Raw genomic sequence first — 16951 nt, 5'->3', positions numbered from 1 at the left:
AAGCCGAAGTCGTTAGAACTCTGGGACCACTTCTCCTACTGGCAGGAATGGTAATGCCATCAGCTGTTGTAGAAGAAGCCTCTTCTCATCCCTTGTGTACATTGGTGCTAGGCCAAAGGCTTGGATCTTCCGGTAACACAATATTAAAAACTGCAGGGCAAGGCTTCAGTCTCGGCCAAGCTCACGACTGCAAGTACATCCACTTCCATTGGCGATTCCGGCTGAATTCCACCCCGGCAGCCTGACATTCACCCTTAAGACCAAGAAATAAAATTAAAGAAAGTAAATCAGGGAAAAACAAGGAATGGAAAGGGGCACGATGAATTACATCATTTTATTTTAAATCCTGTAAAATATAAAAATAATTTGATTAAAAATGAAGCCCCGAATAAAACTTTTTTTTTTTTAATGGTTACCCTCAGCATGGCATGCCCACACAGCTACACCTAGAAAATTTTCACATTTCGTCAGCCGACGGCCAGCCTAAGAAGGCCTATGAATGATGACATCTAAAATCACATACAATTACAACAAAAGTAAATAAGGTATACACAAATTAAACCTAACATTATAAATAGCACATTAATATTTACGTTAAAAAAAAACATTTTCAGATCAAAAACTCCAAATGTGTTGAAAGAATTGGCCAGCGAAAATTGAGAAGTCGGATTGAATCAAATGCAATGATAGATAATGCAAACACATTTTGAAAATATGCATCTATCCAGCAATCCTTCCAATATTAAATCAACAGAGCCACAATTTATGATGTCACTAACCATGGCAAAAAATTTTTTTGACTGAAAGGACTGTTTTGTTCTATATAATCTGCCTGCATGAATACGCTTAAAATGAAATTAAAAGATTGTGATCTAACATTCGTGATATTTGTGACAAGGTTCCCTCAGCGCCCCTCCCTGCCCCATCATATCAGGGCCAGCCTATGCTTTTTCAAATGATGGGCATGACCATGTGTGACGGGTACCTGGCAAATGATGCAGCACTGAATAATTTAGCCATGGCTTCTAAAGAAAAAATCTTGTGGGCCCAGTCTCACAAAGAGTTACGATTGATCCAATCAACATTACTCTATGGAAATCCATCAGTGTCATAATTTTTTCTACAGGAAATTTGCAAAATGTCCTTTGTAAACAAAGGAGAACACACCAAATTGTCAAGAAATCAATGAATTTATGGATATACATGTACCTACATATCTAGACATTTTTTTTGAACAAACATGCATTTTATATGTTGACTTTGCTGGCTTTCCATAGTTGCGATGATCAGATCAATCGCAACTCTTTATAAAGATGGGCCCCAGAAGTCACTAATGTTTTAAAAGTCTCCTGTGGTATGGACAGCAGAAGGTGGGCTCTATGCTTTCAGATGCTTCTTTCTTGGTGCATCCAGCTATGTATGGAATGATTGAAGTTCGCGAATTGTGATCAGAACTAAAAGGATTTTGACTTAAAAATCATACTTCCTGATGAGTTGTAAATCAGCATCTTCATGCCTTTAGTCTGTATCATTGTTTTGTCCACTGCTTTGTATCGAACGGACATGCTGTCTTGTGGGGTGCAGTTTCCTCCAAAGCCCTCTGTTTGGTTCCAGTTGATTATTTCTTTCAGGAATTGTTGAATTCATACGCAGTTGGATAGTTATTGCATTCAAGCGGAGATCACATGCCACAGAAGAAGAATTCTATGTGTTCCTGGCTCATTTTATATGTGAGGAGATATTTTAGTTTTGGACTCTCTTTAGCTACCAATTTGTCATACATGAAGATTGCACTCTTGATTTCAATCGAAAATCTGAGGAATTGTGTCTTGCAAGGTGTAAGGTACATACTATTTCTGTGAGCATCAATGATGGAGCTTAGGTAATAGTATCAATATATAAAGACTCATCTTCAGAGGTGTTCATTTTCAAGATGAAAAGGAGCTGTAAAGCTAGGGCCTTCAGTATTGTCTCAACAAAGATGGGTATTGTTTATTTCTTTTTAAAAAGTACATAAGCAGTAATAACAAGGAGGAATTATCCTATTTATCAATATACAGGTAACTTTCTTCTATTCTCACCTAAATTTATGTTACATATAATAAAAAATATGTGCATTTACAATTTATAAGATATATTCCTCTTACTTTTTACTTGTTAGTATAAGTGCTGCTCCTTCTCCCATGGCAGCTTTGCTGAGTGACAGATGTGTAGCTTCCTTAGCTCTTCTGATAATATTTTTGCTGTATTCCCTTTGAAAGCAAGGGGTATCGTGTTCAAGCATGAGGGCTTCCAAGGTTTTTGCACTCGATTTTGGACAAAATGCAATATGATTCTTCTGTACAACACTTGATGATCTGTCACAAGATGCATTTGAATGAGGAGTGACCAAGATTCCCTTCATCACTTCAGTCAAAGTAGGATACATCCTTTCACTTGTACATTGATCTCTGAGATTTGAAATCCTATGCCATGATTGTGAAATCCCTAGTGGTAATATGTTCACTTACTTTACAACTTGCTTGATCGTAGAACCAGAAGGACCTGGAACTATTAAAGGATTAGTAGGTATATAGGTGCTTCCCATTCCACGTCCAAACCCAGTTCTGCCGTCACATATCAGCGTGTGGTGTGAGGTTGGCCGTGCGCGCGAGATACGTGCATACATATGTGTGCCCTAAAGTATGGCAAGCCATCTTTGTTGCGTACATACTAATCTATTTCACTACACACCTCCGGACCGACAAGATTTATCCCTATAAATCTCTTTTACTTATTATGTAAAATATATACATATATATATATATAAATGTAAATATATATATATAAAGGGGATGTGGCCGGGAGATATGAGGGCAAATCTGTAGTATACAACTTGTCCATGGTAAGGAGTCTGAAATAGTATGTTGACACATGGCATTACTCACAATAGTGCAGCTTGGGTATGTTTAATTATACAGTACATATATATACAGTTTGCATATATGTTTCGTCTCGTGTTATTACCAACTTCCATTTAAAATTTATATGGAGGCGTTCACAGAATTTGATGTGTATTTTAATCTGGACAATCTAGCCCAGTACGTCAGGCAGACTTCTCAGTCTAAAATAGTCCCAGTTCCCCCTTATACATGAAAGGGGCTCCAGGTTTTGCCAGCAAACCCCTGCTGTTTAAAGCAAAAAAGTGTAGGTATGGAGTGTAATAACTTTGAAAACACAGATTCTTAATTTAGGTACGATATAGCTATGGTGATAGTTGAGTAATCAGCCTAGGTAGTTAACTAATATATTTGATGCTGACACTCTGGGCCTTAAATTGATTTATTTATTCCTTTTTAATTTTTTTCTAAAACAGAAAACCTGTGTTCGCTCTTTTGCAAATGTCATGCAAAGCTTGGGTGATTTTCCCTCTAATTACATAATTACAAGTATAAAACAGGGAGGCTTTCCCATAAATCAATCAAAATTAAAATAGATTGACTTTCCTGCACCAGAGGAATCTCCCAAAGGCCTGCCACCTACCCGCCTACATCGCCCAGGAACTTTGGTTCATTAAACCACATTCTTGGGCAAGAAGGAAGGTATGGGGCATCTGTTTCTAGTAAGAGCCTTCCTTCGGGAATCTCCCTCACAACAGTCTTCTGGGGGTCGGAGAACTACCTGGTGAGTCCTGACAGGCCAAAATAGCAATTTGGAAACTCACTTGACCAGGCTCTCATCTGGGCCATAGTCCCATTGAATGAATGTAATTTTCCTAATTAGGCGGTGGCTAATGGCATGAACACTCGTCCCATCTTCTGCAGCACTAGCACCCATTCTCGAGTGCCCAAAACAGCTGTTCCTGTTTGGGCCACTCTTCGGGGACATTGTGAAATCGAACCCAACTTCACTCAAACCAATAACTTGCGGGTTATTGAGGTGCCGAAGAAGGGCCCGCCAATGCCTTTCGGTAAATGTACTTGCTTGTTTCGGGTGAATACCCATTGCTATCTTCCAGGCATTCCTTCCACCCTGCAGCCTGACCAACTCGTCGACAAAGTCTGGAGATTTGTTAGTCTCTGGGTCCCAATAATTCAATACTCCTCTGACCAAGTCGACGGGTTGCTCAGGCTGTTTCCCAGGTTCCCCTAATACCTCTCTTTTGGCTTGGATCCTGTCAGGGTGGAAATGCGTATTGTAGGCGAGGCATGGGGTAATTGGCACAATGTTGGTTTTTCGACCAGGTAATAATTTTCTAGGCCCCTACCCCTGCCTCGTCTTACAGCCATATTTTAGGGGGTGGGCACAACAATGTTTTCTAGGCCCCTACCCCTGCCACGTCCTACAGCCCTGTTTGGGGGGCACAACAATGTTGGCCCTGCCCTTTATTATATGGGGGCCAGAGGCTTGGGCACATCCTTGATGATGGCCCTCATTTTTGCCACCTTCCTCCTCTTCATGCGCCTCACCCATGTTCTTTTTCTTTTAGTCGGTGAACGAACCGCCAGCCTGGGAGAATTGTTAGGGGGCATCCTCTGCTAGCTGGGGGTCTTCCTCTTCTTCCTGCTCTCCCCAGAGCTAGCAAATAAAAGAATTTCCTCTGCCTCCATTGGGATAACACAGGATTGTGTCATGGTGCTCCTGTGAAATGAGAGAGAAAAAACAAACATATTTTGCCCTCTTCTCTTGACGGATTGTGTTATTTCTGCCTACAGAAGGGGCAAAAATATTTATAGATGTGCAGACTTTCAGCTTCTGTCACACAGACGCAGTTACCATGAAACCATTCATCACACCCATCACATTGGATCATGAGCGAACCATCATCATGCTTCCTGCAGGAACAGTATATGTCCCGCCAAGAGTTAGATGTGGAGACCTCACTCCGATCTGTACATTTTTTCAGTCTGTCGTGGTTAAGAGTCAACACTATACAGATATTGACTGCCTAGAGGGGAAATATAACATTTGAGATCCTCGAGGGAGTTATATTTTTGTCGAGGGATATTATATTTTTCCGAAGCGCGTAGCGCTGAGGAAAAATATAGTTCCCAAGACTAAAATATAACTACCCAAGGGAAATGAAATGTTATATTGTTCCCGAAGGATAAAGTCAATATCTGTTATATTACAATGACCTGTATAGATGCATATTACAAGATAGGTAGAAAATTGTACTGACTCACCAATATTGTAGTTCCAGTGCACTAGATGTTAAGAAATCCGAAAAAACGTGATAAAATCCAATTGTAAAATATTTCCAAACACCAACAAGTTGAACACACTAAAATTCCAACGCTTTAAAAGTAAACACGATGCTGAATACGTCTAGTCTCTATCTAGATTCCGTTGTATAGATTTATAGTCAAATGTTAGTTGTAAAAATTGACCGTACAATTGTAAAAATTGTACTGCCGCTTGTCCAAGGCTAATTTGTTCAAGACAACATTTATTTGAGGTGAAGACAGACTGTGAACTTTGTGACGATGCATCTTCGGTGTTTGCTGCTGGCATGAGAGCTGTAGGATTTTGTCCTGGTCCTGGACCTGTTCCTGGACTAGTAGGCCTAGTAGTAGTACTAGGATGAATGCGAGAAGTGGACGGTGCTGTAGGCCTCGTCTGTGTCGATGGACCAGCTGTTCCATCACCCATAGATGACAGGCATCTGCTCATGCATCTTTTTTTAGCTTCATCAACATAAGAGTAGTGTTTGATACTACTTTCCGACTTGTGTCCGGATACGGACATGATGTGTCTCGCTTCAAATCCACTCGCATCCAGGACGTGGATGTACACCTTTGATGTGTGGGCTTCAAGTGATATTTTCTTCATTTTATCACCCAAAGTATTCTTGCCTGCGGGAGAATTATAGTACCACACTTGTTGATTTCTTTCCCCACTTATCTTCGGACGCTGAAAAAAATCCTCACATGCAGGATTAAGATGAGAAACATACAGTTCAAACGTTTTAACGCGACAGTCCGGTTTATGGGTTTGATACATCCTTCCTTGTTGACTGCGTGAGTCGTCCAGTGATTCTCCACGGTGATCTTTAGTTAATTTATCAGTGGCGAGGTAGACATATTTCTCATTTGTTGAATCCTTTACAACGACAAAATCTTTCTCAGAAAAATTCCGCAAGTTTTCTCTCCCACGATTGCACAGATGCATCATAATGTCCATGAAAACTTTGTTTTGAAGTCCTTTCGGTGTGTTCACATCAGTTACTGTCGATGATTTAATTTTCAAAAAATCATCTTTTGTGATCGGCTCCTTGTGATCAACAGATCCTTTTCCTTCCTTCTTCAGCTTTACAAGAACAGCATGAAACATGTCATTTGCTTCTCTGAATTCCGGGTCATTCACGATGTTGAAACCAAATTTGCTGAAATGTCTCTGCAGTCCATATCGTAGCGTTATCATCAAACGTTTACTGTACAGTTCACCGTTTGATCTACGCACCTCCGCATAAAACGATCGAAGAAAATTGCTCAGCTCAGTTGATGTGATTGTTTCTTGAATTGTAAATCCTTTGTGTTCACAGTAAGCTTTGAGAACATTCTCCGCCAAAGTGATAACCCTTTTAGTTGAACGGGCATCTTTTTGATCAATGATTTCCTCCAATTGTTCCTCACCAAGCGATGCGAATCGACTCGCTGAATCAGCCATTTTGACGAACAAAATTTTGTTTCTTCAAATTTCGCGCTGCGCGAATGCGGCGCAAATATGCTCATGTGACGTCATACCTGGGAATATAACGCACGAGGTATGACGTAATCACAGCGTCATATTCCGAGGTATGATGTATTTTACGTCATGTTGGGAAAGATACCGATAATCATCCTTGTTACGAAGGTCACGTGACGGTATGCTGACCAATCGCGCATTAGTATCTATATAGGTCATGTAATATTTTGTAATATATGACTTGGTACAGATAGTACATCACTTGTAGATTATTGCTTGACCCTTCCAAGGGGACAGCAACTTCTTGGGGTTCCAGAATCTAAGAGATAGACCCGATCTCCCTCCTCAAATCGATTTAGGTGTACCCTTACATCGTAGTCTTTCTTCATCCGTCTTTGTGTAGAGCGAAGTGTTGCACGAGCGGTATCATGTGCTTTAATATTTTCTGCTAGTTTGGCATAGTAATCATCAAATGTCATGTCAGGCACAGATGGAGGAAGGGGAAAGACAAGCTCTGCAGGCTGATAGGTTTGTGACCCAACATAATCTGATTGGGTGTGAATCCCGTACTCCTATTTACTGTGGATCGAATGGTCCCTGCAATCATGGCAAGATGTTGGTCACATTGGCCCAAATTATCAAACGGTTGCTAACTTAGCCGATAAGCTAAAACACTTTATAATTCTAATAAGAAAGAGTTTTTAACTCACTTGATTTCATGCTCAACTTCATTGATATTGTTGACTTCATCATCCTCTCTTGCTCTTCCTCTGGCTAGGAAATCTAAGGCATTGATGGCTTGGTTATTGTAGCCGAAATCGACATCAAATGGGTTTGCAAGTTGAACAAAATCTGTAGGCACAATCTCTTGTATCAAAATTGTTGATTTGCTTAGTGGTGGAGGAGGCCCGACCCCTGTTTTTTGGGTGTTCTTCCTCCACTCGCTGTATTCTCTTTTCGCGACACACCTTATCTTCTTTTACTTTTCTTTGATTTATGGAAGAGTCCACTTGTGCCCAAACTTATGCTGTAAAGACGTTTGTACTGCCTCCCATGCTGCTCCTCTTTATTTCTTTGTGTGTATATCTGAACACTTGTTTGAGAAGATGGTTGATGTCACGAGCGAAACTGCTCTAATTAACTTATTCATCTATAGGATACTTAACCACCCTGAATAAAAGACGAAAGGATAATCAAGATATAAATTAAGTGATCAATTTAATGTCACAAAATATAATAAGTCATTATCATCATTTCGTTGAGAACATAAATGTATTGGCAAATGAATATTCAATAAATCTTTGCATATAGAAATTATAAAATATATGCATAAGAGAAGGAGGATAAGCATCGATTTTCCAAGTTTATGGTAGTAGATCGATCTAAAAATAGGCCTTTAAAATTATGTTTCCGAAAGTCCTGGAAAGTTGATCAACTATTCCATCAAACCTCAATCGGTATAAATGTGGACTTCAAAGATGGAAAAGATCGACGATCCAAGACGACTACGAAGATGGACGGTTATGACGAAGAACAAGTATGCCGATGGTTGAAGAAGACGAGGCATGATTATCTCTCTCTGAATCATAGATCAAATATAGACCATTGACTCTAACAGACTTGCAAAATACATTTCTTTCACCGGAGGTATCACGTAAAATATTCATAATTTGCAAAACAAGGCTTTCTACCAATGACACAGAATTGTATGACTTTAAATAGCAAAATACAACTCTGTTCATTGTAGTAAGAGTAACTATATTCACTTTGAAGAATGGAGTAAACTAAGAAATATATGTCATTTGGTGACAAAATGAGCAGAATATATGTAAATCTATCTTTCTTTCTGGAAACAAATGGCATAAACACTTAAAATATATAAAATAAACATTACTTACAATTCTGCATTCAGAAGAGAGCAACCTGCCTGCACTGGGTCGAGTGGCACACACCCTTTTCCTTGGTTAGGAAAACACCCCAAATCAGAGTCCTCCAAAATCAAAAGTTAGAGTGAGCTGGTTTAACTTTTCTTGCCAGCACACCAATCAGAAATATGTGACAAAGAAACTGCAATCCTAAACACCTGCTAACCTATAGTCTACTATGACAACCCAGCCTGCTGAAATACCAGGCAACCTATCATGCCTACAGTCTAGATACTATGGGTAACATGCCCATTGAAATGCCAGGCAACCTACCATGACTACAGGATTTTTCTAAGCTTTATCAATTGATAAAGCTCAGCAAAATCCTCAAATCAGAGCTCACTTCAGTCCTCCTTTGACTGTAGATGTTGTTTCAGTTTTTCTTGACTTTGAAGAAATTTGGTCTCTACAAGATGAACTTGAAGGGTCAATGATGCTACCAGCTCTCATCATATTCACAGTTGCTCCACTAGTGCTTGAAGATTGTACATATAGCTACAGATCCCACAGTGCCAGTACACACAGCGGTGTACTATGCTGTTGGCTTTCATTGGTTTCAATCTACGATTAGTTCAATAAGTTTTAGCAAGTTTAATTTTGAAAGCATAATAAGGCATTGCATCTACATTTTAACCCTAAATCTCCCGGGGTATTTTTATTCTTGTCATTCCCGGGGTCTCAGCCGCGGATTGCGCGATCACAACGAAAGTTTGCATGATGGTAGAGAATGACGTAATCTACGCAGTTGCATTGGTAAATTTCACTGAATTCATATATTTTTATTTTATATGAATTAATTATGCTAATTTATTCATGAAATCATACTTTTTGCTCTGATTCACTAAATAAAGCTCCTAGAATGCTATTTTTTGGTGAAAATATTCTTTATAGCATTCCTAACAATTGTGAATGAAAAAAATTCTGGTACCAAGACCGATTTCTTATGTATTTTATTTGTTTTTTAATTTCTTATGTATTTCTTTGTTTTTTTAGTTTTTGTTTTTTTTATTGTTTTTTTTATCATAAACAAGGCAAAAGTAATAAAGTTTAATCAGTAAAAGTAGAAATAATGATACATTTATGAATTTTTGCTAAATTCACAATTTGCATTGGATTTGTACATGAAATCACGTTTATGAGCAATTTTGGGTCTGACATGCACTTACATAATGTTGCGTAATGTCCTAACCGCGTACCCGGGCGTCACAAATTTGATCTCAAAATTTGCGCGAGACTTGAAAGTAAAAAGTCAGTGAGCGGCGAGGTCAAAAAATTTTGCGCAGCAGATATATCGCGAAAATTGTCGAGGGGGGGCCATTATGGCCACCCCCCCCCCCCCCGGGAGAATAAGGGATAAAAGATATTGCTGAAAGCTGAACACTATTGGAACAGTATCTAAGCAAATAGAAGAAGTCTGACCTGTCGGGTTGAAGCACTCCTTTAAGAAATGATCAGAACATATGGCTGAATATCGACTGGGCATTTAGTCAAATTCACTAGCAGAGGGTAATTACCCCTTTAGCCAAAAATTTATCTTATCATTCTAAATTTGTAATCAATGTATGACTCTCAAAACATGTAGGCAACATACCAAATGTTGTCAGTTCCTATTGGTGCCCATAGCTACATTATGTTAAAAACCATTTATTTCTCATGTACAATGCATCTTGAATAATATTTATATTTGAATTGTATGAATATATATTTTCTGAAATTTTGTTTCTTTCATTCTATAATCACATATATGTTTGCCTTTTATCATTTAGAGGCCCTGTCTGACAAACCTTTTGTCAACAACTTTTTATAGGAATTTAGGACAGTTTCCTCTTCACCAATGAAGTTGCAGGATTTAAGTTGCTTATAACAGGAGCTTGTATCCTCCATTGATATGTAGCTTTGTGAATCAGGGCCATTATATAATTTATACATTGTTTTCATCTGCAACAAGGCTAACATGACCTCTGTACATTGCTTGTGTGAAATTGTACCAATTACTAACATATGTTCTGTTTATATATCTAAGTATTTTATTCAATTCGAAACTTAAACCATACTTATATATTTCAGGGTATTTTATCAACAGCACTTTTGTTTTTACTATTGCTATCAATATTTATTTAGTTTTGGAGGGGGATGGAGTCTTTTTCTCCTTTATTTATTTTAGCTGTTTATAGCTCCTATTTTTCTAGAAGATTGGTCACTTTAAGCAAAATGGACCAAGTGCAATGAACATTCTCCTGTGTCATCTTTCTTTATCCTTTTTAGAGCTGCCCAGTGATTTGCATGAATGTTCAATCCTCTAGTCAAGGATTGAACCCTTTCTTGCAAAATGACTTTTTAAAACTTTTTGATATTTAAAATGAATGTATACATCTACTCATTTAAACAATCTTCATCATCTAATCTTTTAACAAAAATTGGTAAGCATATTCTCATGCAGCAATCATATCATTTATAATTCACCACTAAGGTTACTAATCTACAGTAAACAATCTAGCTATAAATACATCTTGTTTCATGAAAAGAAAGAGCACAGTATGGGTGTGTGTACTGATATACCAACCTTTAAAATGATGAGATATCAAGAATATGTTCTGCATCATATGATAGATTACTGGAATATTCCATATAATATAGACCTTGTTCTACAAAGAGCAATTATTGATTTAATTAAGATTAGTTTAAAGGAAGACAATTTTTAAGACATTTTTAAATAGATAATGTGACTTTGACATCAGCAATATATTTAGTTTCTTGGTATTCTATGTTTTAGTTTAAGTACCAAAATGTCAAATGGAGGATTCAAGTGCATAACAAACAGATAATTTTCAGTGATATGCTTATGTTTTTTATGATCCTGACTAACATCTCTTTTCTTTCAATATTTCATTCAATAGTCGGAAAATGATTGGAGTTGGCATTATGGCAGTGTTATCATAAAGGTAATGTCTTCCGGGCTTCTGTTCATTAAAACTTGCCATCAATGATTTATGGTAAACAGCCAATCGGATGGCTTGTTTCTAGTAGCTTTTCACAGTTATTGTGGTTGTAATTGACAATAAACTGTATGAAACAGGGCCCCGCACCACACTAATTTTGAAAGCATGAGAAGAATCTTCAGAGGGTTATCACTGAAATTAACTGTAACTTTGCATACACAAGAGCCATGATTAGCTGTTACAGCATGAATTCACCAAAAATCATGTTTAACCATATCTGCAGAGGCTTTAGCTCCCTACCGAGCTTTTCTAGGAACACTAAAATAAGCACTGATAAGCACACATTGTACTTTTGCATACCTTCAGTAAATAGGCAAAATCACATTCAGTGTGTGCATACTTTGAAAAAAATATATCAGGAGGATGGGGGGGAGGGTCAACATCCTTTGTTGAATGAATTCTGGTCTACCTTAACCTTTTAAAAACAGAGCATTTAGTGTGAGTTAAAAATATGCCAGGATACTTTTCATAACCGTTTTCCCATGATTCGCAATACTTTATTTGTCTGTGACCAAGACTGACTTTTGTAATGTTAATTTTCTTTTAATCATGATTAGCAAACTAACTAGCACATAACAGCTCTTTGTTTTGATTAAGCTACTGTTTTTGTTAAGTTAGCATATGCTTCCATTGTGCGGCGATGTTTGAGCCTTTAATTTCTGTCTGTATTGCCTTATATCTTTCCTTGCCTGAAAGAGAGCTACAGATGAATTTTGTTACTCTGCTTGAGGAAAAGGTTATTCTAAACTTATGAAAGATTTTGTCGAAAAATTGTAGTGATTTGTTATATTCTTTATATTTTGCCTTTTTTAACTTTGTTGCCTGTATCCTCTTCAGCTTAAAACCCTCTGAGTTTTTTTTTAATAATTGAATCATACATATATATCAATAGAAAGTTTGCAAAGCCAACATAATGAGAATGTAATATGTAGCATTTCATTTTAAGAACAATTTTAGTCGCTTATTCAATGGCATATGATTTATTACCGCAGCTGTATTAGCTCTAGCTGCTGTGTGTTATCAAAGTGTCAGAGAAATGTAAATAATGTTTAACTCTTATCTATCAAATTGGAAATGCCAAATATTTCTAAAAACCTTGAAATATGACTTAATTGAGGGATAGGTGTTCACAAAGAGTGTTCAGTAAATTAGTTTTTTTTCTTTTTACAATTATTGAAAATAAAAATATTCATCATCGAGGGCAGTAGTAAGAAATGCCAAACCAGGGTACCAGAACAATTCAAACTGTATAATGCCCAAATCAAATTATGTGTATTTGTTTTATATGATGATATGAGAAATCATCATCTCAAAAACATCACCCATCATCATACTTCTCTTGAACTGGTCATCACACTTTCAAGTTAAAATTCTGCAGTATCTCCCTCAAACTGTCATGCTCTCTAAACTGCCATGTTATTTATTTTTCATGTTAATGCTTGCATAAATCTTTTGATAGTTTGATTGAGATATTGTTTGCATGTGTTTGAAATGTCCAAATAGGACCATTGTGTTGCCAGTTCACAGTTTCACTTTTGATTTAATATCTCAAAATCAACATCATAACTAATATTTAACAAAACTGACCATCACATGTCATATTTGTACTTTTCAAATTGAGATTGCATCAATTATGGGTTGTGCTTGAAATATTTAGATATGTAGCATACAGGTCCATTGTGTTGCCCGTTTAGATTTAACTGATTTAACTTCTAATTTGATATTTTCATGTTAGTTTCTTTATTCTGACTTGGATGGTCTTGGGGAGGTTTTAGAGGAAGACCTGTATGTAATTGTAATTATTAAACCTTTTCTGTACCCAGGCAGCCACTCCAACACTTGTGCATGTTCACTTGTCAGGCAACATAATTGCTGCAATCGCTGTGTTTCTCTTTGAATTATTTATGATTTGTTTATACGTTTGTAATTTTTTTTCATTTTGAGCTGCCAAATTAAATAAAAAGTATTGAGTATAAACCAAAATAATGATTGGTCAATGTATACACTTTCAATCTGTTATATGGTTCGGATCAATCATATTATCTTGTAATACTAGTATCCATTAGTGTCAGTCTGTTTAATATTCTGCCTAAACTTGAATATGTAAATTAGGAATGGACCAACTTATTTGTTGCAGTAGAAGAGATATCATTCTACAAAGATAAAGCTATTCTTATATTGCACTATACTTTCAGCCTAAAGCTTAATACCAATGTCAAATTTATTATTTATACATATTTATTATGGAAAGTTATATGCTCTCTTGTGGTGCCAAGAGAAGTAGTATAAGTGGGACTTTATGTAAAAGTAGTTCATATGCCATATTGGTACTTATAAGATATCTTAGAATGTTGATTCTTGGATCATATCAACCCAATTTAGAAATATGTCCATATTGGTCAGGAAATCAGATCTGCTTTATTCACACCACGGCTTTTCTTGCCCAAGAAGTTTGTTAGAATGTGCAAACAAACTAACTTGTAAAATGTAGATACTTTTTGGAATTTCCTGTATGGTTTAGTTTTTTGTGCAATACTATGTATAGAGAAATGAAATATTAGGAAGTTTATTAATGATGAAATGTTAGAATTGAAATATATTGTATGATATACTGCATCATACCAAGTGTTTTATTTGACTTCATGCTTTGTATTTGGTGCATAATATGGACATGAATTATCCCCTCCGCCCCTCCTCCCCTCTCTGCCCCTATCACTCTCCCTCTTTTCCCTCTGGTCACTTCTAGTTACCCACAATCTTTCTCCCTCAACAACTTTTCTTATCTTCTCTCCTCTCATTTCTTTCAACCATTCTTCCCTATTAACCCACACTCTCTCTCTCTCTCCTCGTCATCAACAAGCTACAATTGCTATACCTTGCTCCTCTACCTCTCTCTGAGCAAACCACTTTTTTATGAAATCAATTCAAACATCTTTTCTTTCATGTCCTATCCCAGCAAAGTTTCTCTTTTTCAAGAGTAAAGTAAGGTATGTAACCTGTGCAGAATGCATGCTTGAATGATGCATCATGGAGATGCAAAGTATGTTTTCTCTCTGTTGTTATGAAAATGCAGTGAGTAGAATGAGGTATTTATGAATATAAATGAATTTTGTTGATGCATTTATCATTAAATGCAATCTTATTAACAACACACAATTTTAGTCTTTATTTCATGTACCTGTTGATAGTTGCAAGGATATAGATGGGGGAGAGAGAGAAAGTAAGAACAGGTGAGAGGCAGAGAGAGAGTGCAAGAGAGACAAAATGAGGAAAAAAGGAAAGAAAATTAAAATGAAGAAAGACAGAAAAATAGAAGGATGTAATGCAGATAGAGAACACTACGTTCTGATTTGGGGAGTAAATAAATAGCGTTTCAGTAATGTTGATCAGCTACTTAATTTCAGATCACACCCACTCTCCATCTTAAGTCATTTTCTCAACAAAAGCACAATGACTGAAAGTATAATTATTTTCAAAGATCTATTTTATTTAGCTAACTGAAGAATATCAGTATAGGAAAATCATGCAGAAATTTCACATTTCAATTCAAGGTGATTGATTGTACAAGAAGCTCAAATTTCTTTTTAAATAAGTACACATAAATGCAAATACTTTATACTCTATAAATGCAAATACTTTATACTCTATAAAGACAAATATATACCACACTCTAATAAGATAGAAGCACACTATAAACTAAGTTCATAAAATATGAATTTAAAACATCTCACTTGATCTAGTTTTGTAGTATGTCACTGATAGTTGGACAGTATCTCAACTCTCATAGATCTATATTACGATCTATATTACATTTTCATTTTACAAGTAAATCAAGCAAGAGGTAGAAGGTTCATCCACATAAATTTATTAAGTTAAATGATTATTACATTTAGTTGATACCTCGCTTGCATATGTTTGTACACATTCCTCTCTCTGACTGGCCAAATATGTTTGTTTCTTCTTCTTCTTCAAGCTACACTGCCTCCTTCAATCCTGAAGATTCTTGCAGTATTGTAGTACCGGGGACCGGCAGGTGCAATACACCGGGTGAACACCCTACTCTTTGACGAATAGTGTATTGGTTTTAACGTGCATAGGTTGTGACTCTCCTATACACGGGACCAACATTTGCGTCCTTTCCGATGGACGGAGTGTTTTCCAACTGCATTCACACCCGCACTGAACACAGCGGTGAGGCACGTTAACACACAACGCTAGCATCAGTTTTTTTTTATGTTAGACGTCTTCCGGCATGCTGCGGGACTCGAACCCACGCACGTTGAGATCTACGATCTTTTCCGGAACAGGCGCTCTAACCGACTGAGCTACACTGCCTCCCTTGTTTATCCAACTTTGGGGTATATCAATGTCATATTCAATTGACAATCTGACTTAAAACAAAAATGAGCTTTACTGTATAAGCAGTTCTTTTTCTGTACAGATATTTTCTTGTCCCTCGTTTGCATTCATCCTGAGAGACTGGTTGACCTGTGCATTAATAACAGTGTTGCATTTTCAGTTATTAAATGCTGGATTTAAACATGACAGTTTTTGCAGGATCTCACTTGTAGTTCTAACGATCGATCCTTACTCTTCCCTGTGCTTGGGATTCATCGTTCAGTTAAATATTTCTTCAATTTTTCAATTCACACTTGTGTTTCATGCTATCGTGTATGAAATAGGAAAAGGTGGACAACCCACAAACATTCAAGACACGTACATGTATATCATGAAACGCTTTGAATCGGCTGTATATATATATTATTGTGATAATTGTGATCATGTGCAAAATAAATTGTAACCAAATAGCAGCAAAGCCCTAATCTTGTAATAATAAAGATAATTACAAAAAGGCAATTACAATCATACAAAATTACTTATTTGAAGTTTGAAGATTACATGATATATTTGCATCGGAAGAAGGCAAAAGGCATGCATAACAATGTATCAGTTGCCATCTTAATGGCTTGTGTGATATGGTGTTATGTTACAAGGTGAGTACAATAAGGCTTCTTTGATTATATTTAGCATATTGAACTAAATGCAATTTAATACTGTCCATAAAATTCAAACTAGCAGTACAACTCTAGTTAAAAAACATGAACTACGTACATGTAAACATTATTCTTACAGAGCCAACAAAATAAAACTTACCACAGCAAAAGGCTTTCACTAAAAATCATTTCTATTGATAAACTATAAGCCAAGAACATATCTGTTTGCACTGCACTGTGACAATGATAAGCTAACAATTATTGTTGTAGGTGCATGTCAATAGACCAGTTCGTAGTTACTTCATGGACAATTTTGGTCAAATGACCTTTCATTTCTTTCATTAAGATAGGCAGATTTCAAAGCAAG

At 36.7% G+C, this 16951-nt stretch overlaps 2 protein-coding genes across 2 annotated transcripts in view; one reads left to right on the top strand and one right to left on the bottom strand.

The window, feature by feature from the left end:
* LOC129256432 (histone deacetylase 11-like) overlaps positions 1-14206 on the top strand; it is a 42812-nt gene extending 28606 nt beyond the window's left edge. The window contains exon 10 of the mRNA XM_064096697.1: positions 11489-14206. Within this exon, the coding sequence (XP_063952767.1) occupies positions 11489-11499 (11 nt within the window). The 3' untranslated portion in view covers positions 11500-14206. The remainder of the gene's footprint in view (positions 1-11488) is intronic.
* On the bottom strand, positions 4275-8654 carry LOC135153558 (uncharacterized). Its single transcript, XM_064096698.1, has one exon. The coding sequence runs from the start codon at positions 6646-6648 to the stop codon at positions 5308-5310; it is 1341 nt and encodes a 446-aa protein (XP_063952768.1). The 5' UTR covers positions 6649-8654; the 3' UTR covers positions 4275-5307.
* Positions 14207-16951: the final 2745 nt, after the last annotated feature.

Source organism: Lytechinus pictus, chromosome 3 (genome assembly GCF_037042905.1).
Source record: "Lytechinus pictus isolate F3 Inbred chromosome 3, Lp3.0, whole genome shotgun sequence".
Taxonomy (NCBI): Eukaryota; Metazoa; Echinodermata; class Echinoidea; order Temnopleuroida; family Toxopneustidae; genus Lytechinus; species Lytechinus pictus.
This window is presented reverse-complemented; position numbering and strand designations above follow the sequence as displayed.

Excerpts from the sequence above, each read along its gene's own strand:
- LOC135153558 (XM_064096698.1), bottom strand. The coding sequence starts at position 6,648 with ATGGCTGATTCAGCGAGTCGATTCGCATCGCTTGGTGAGGAACAATTG.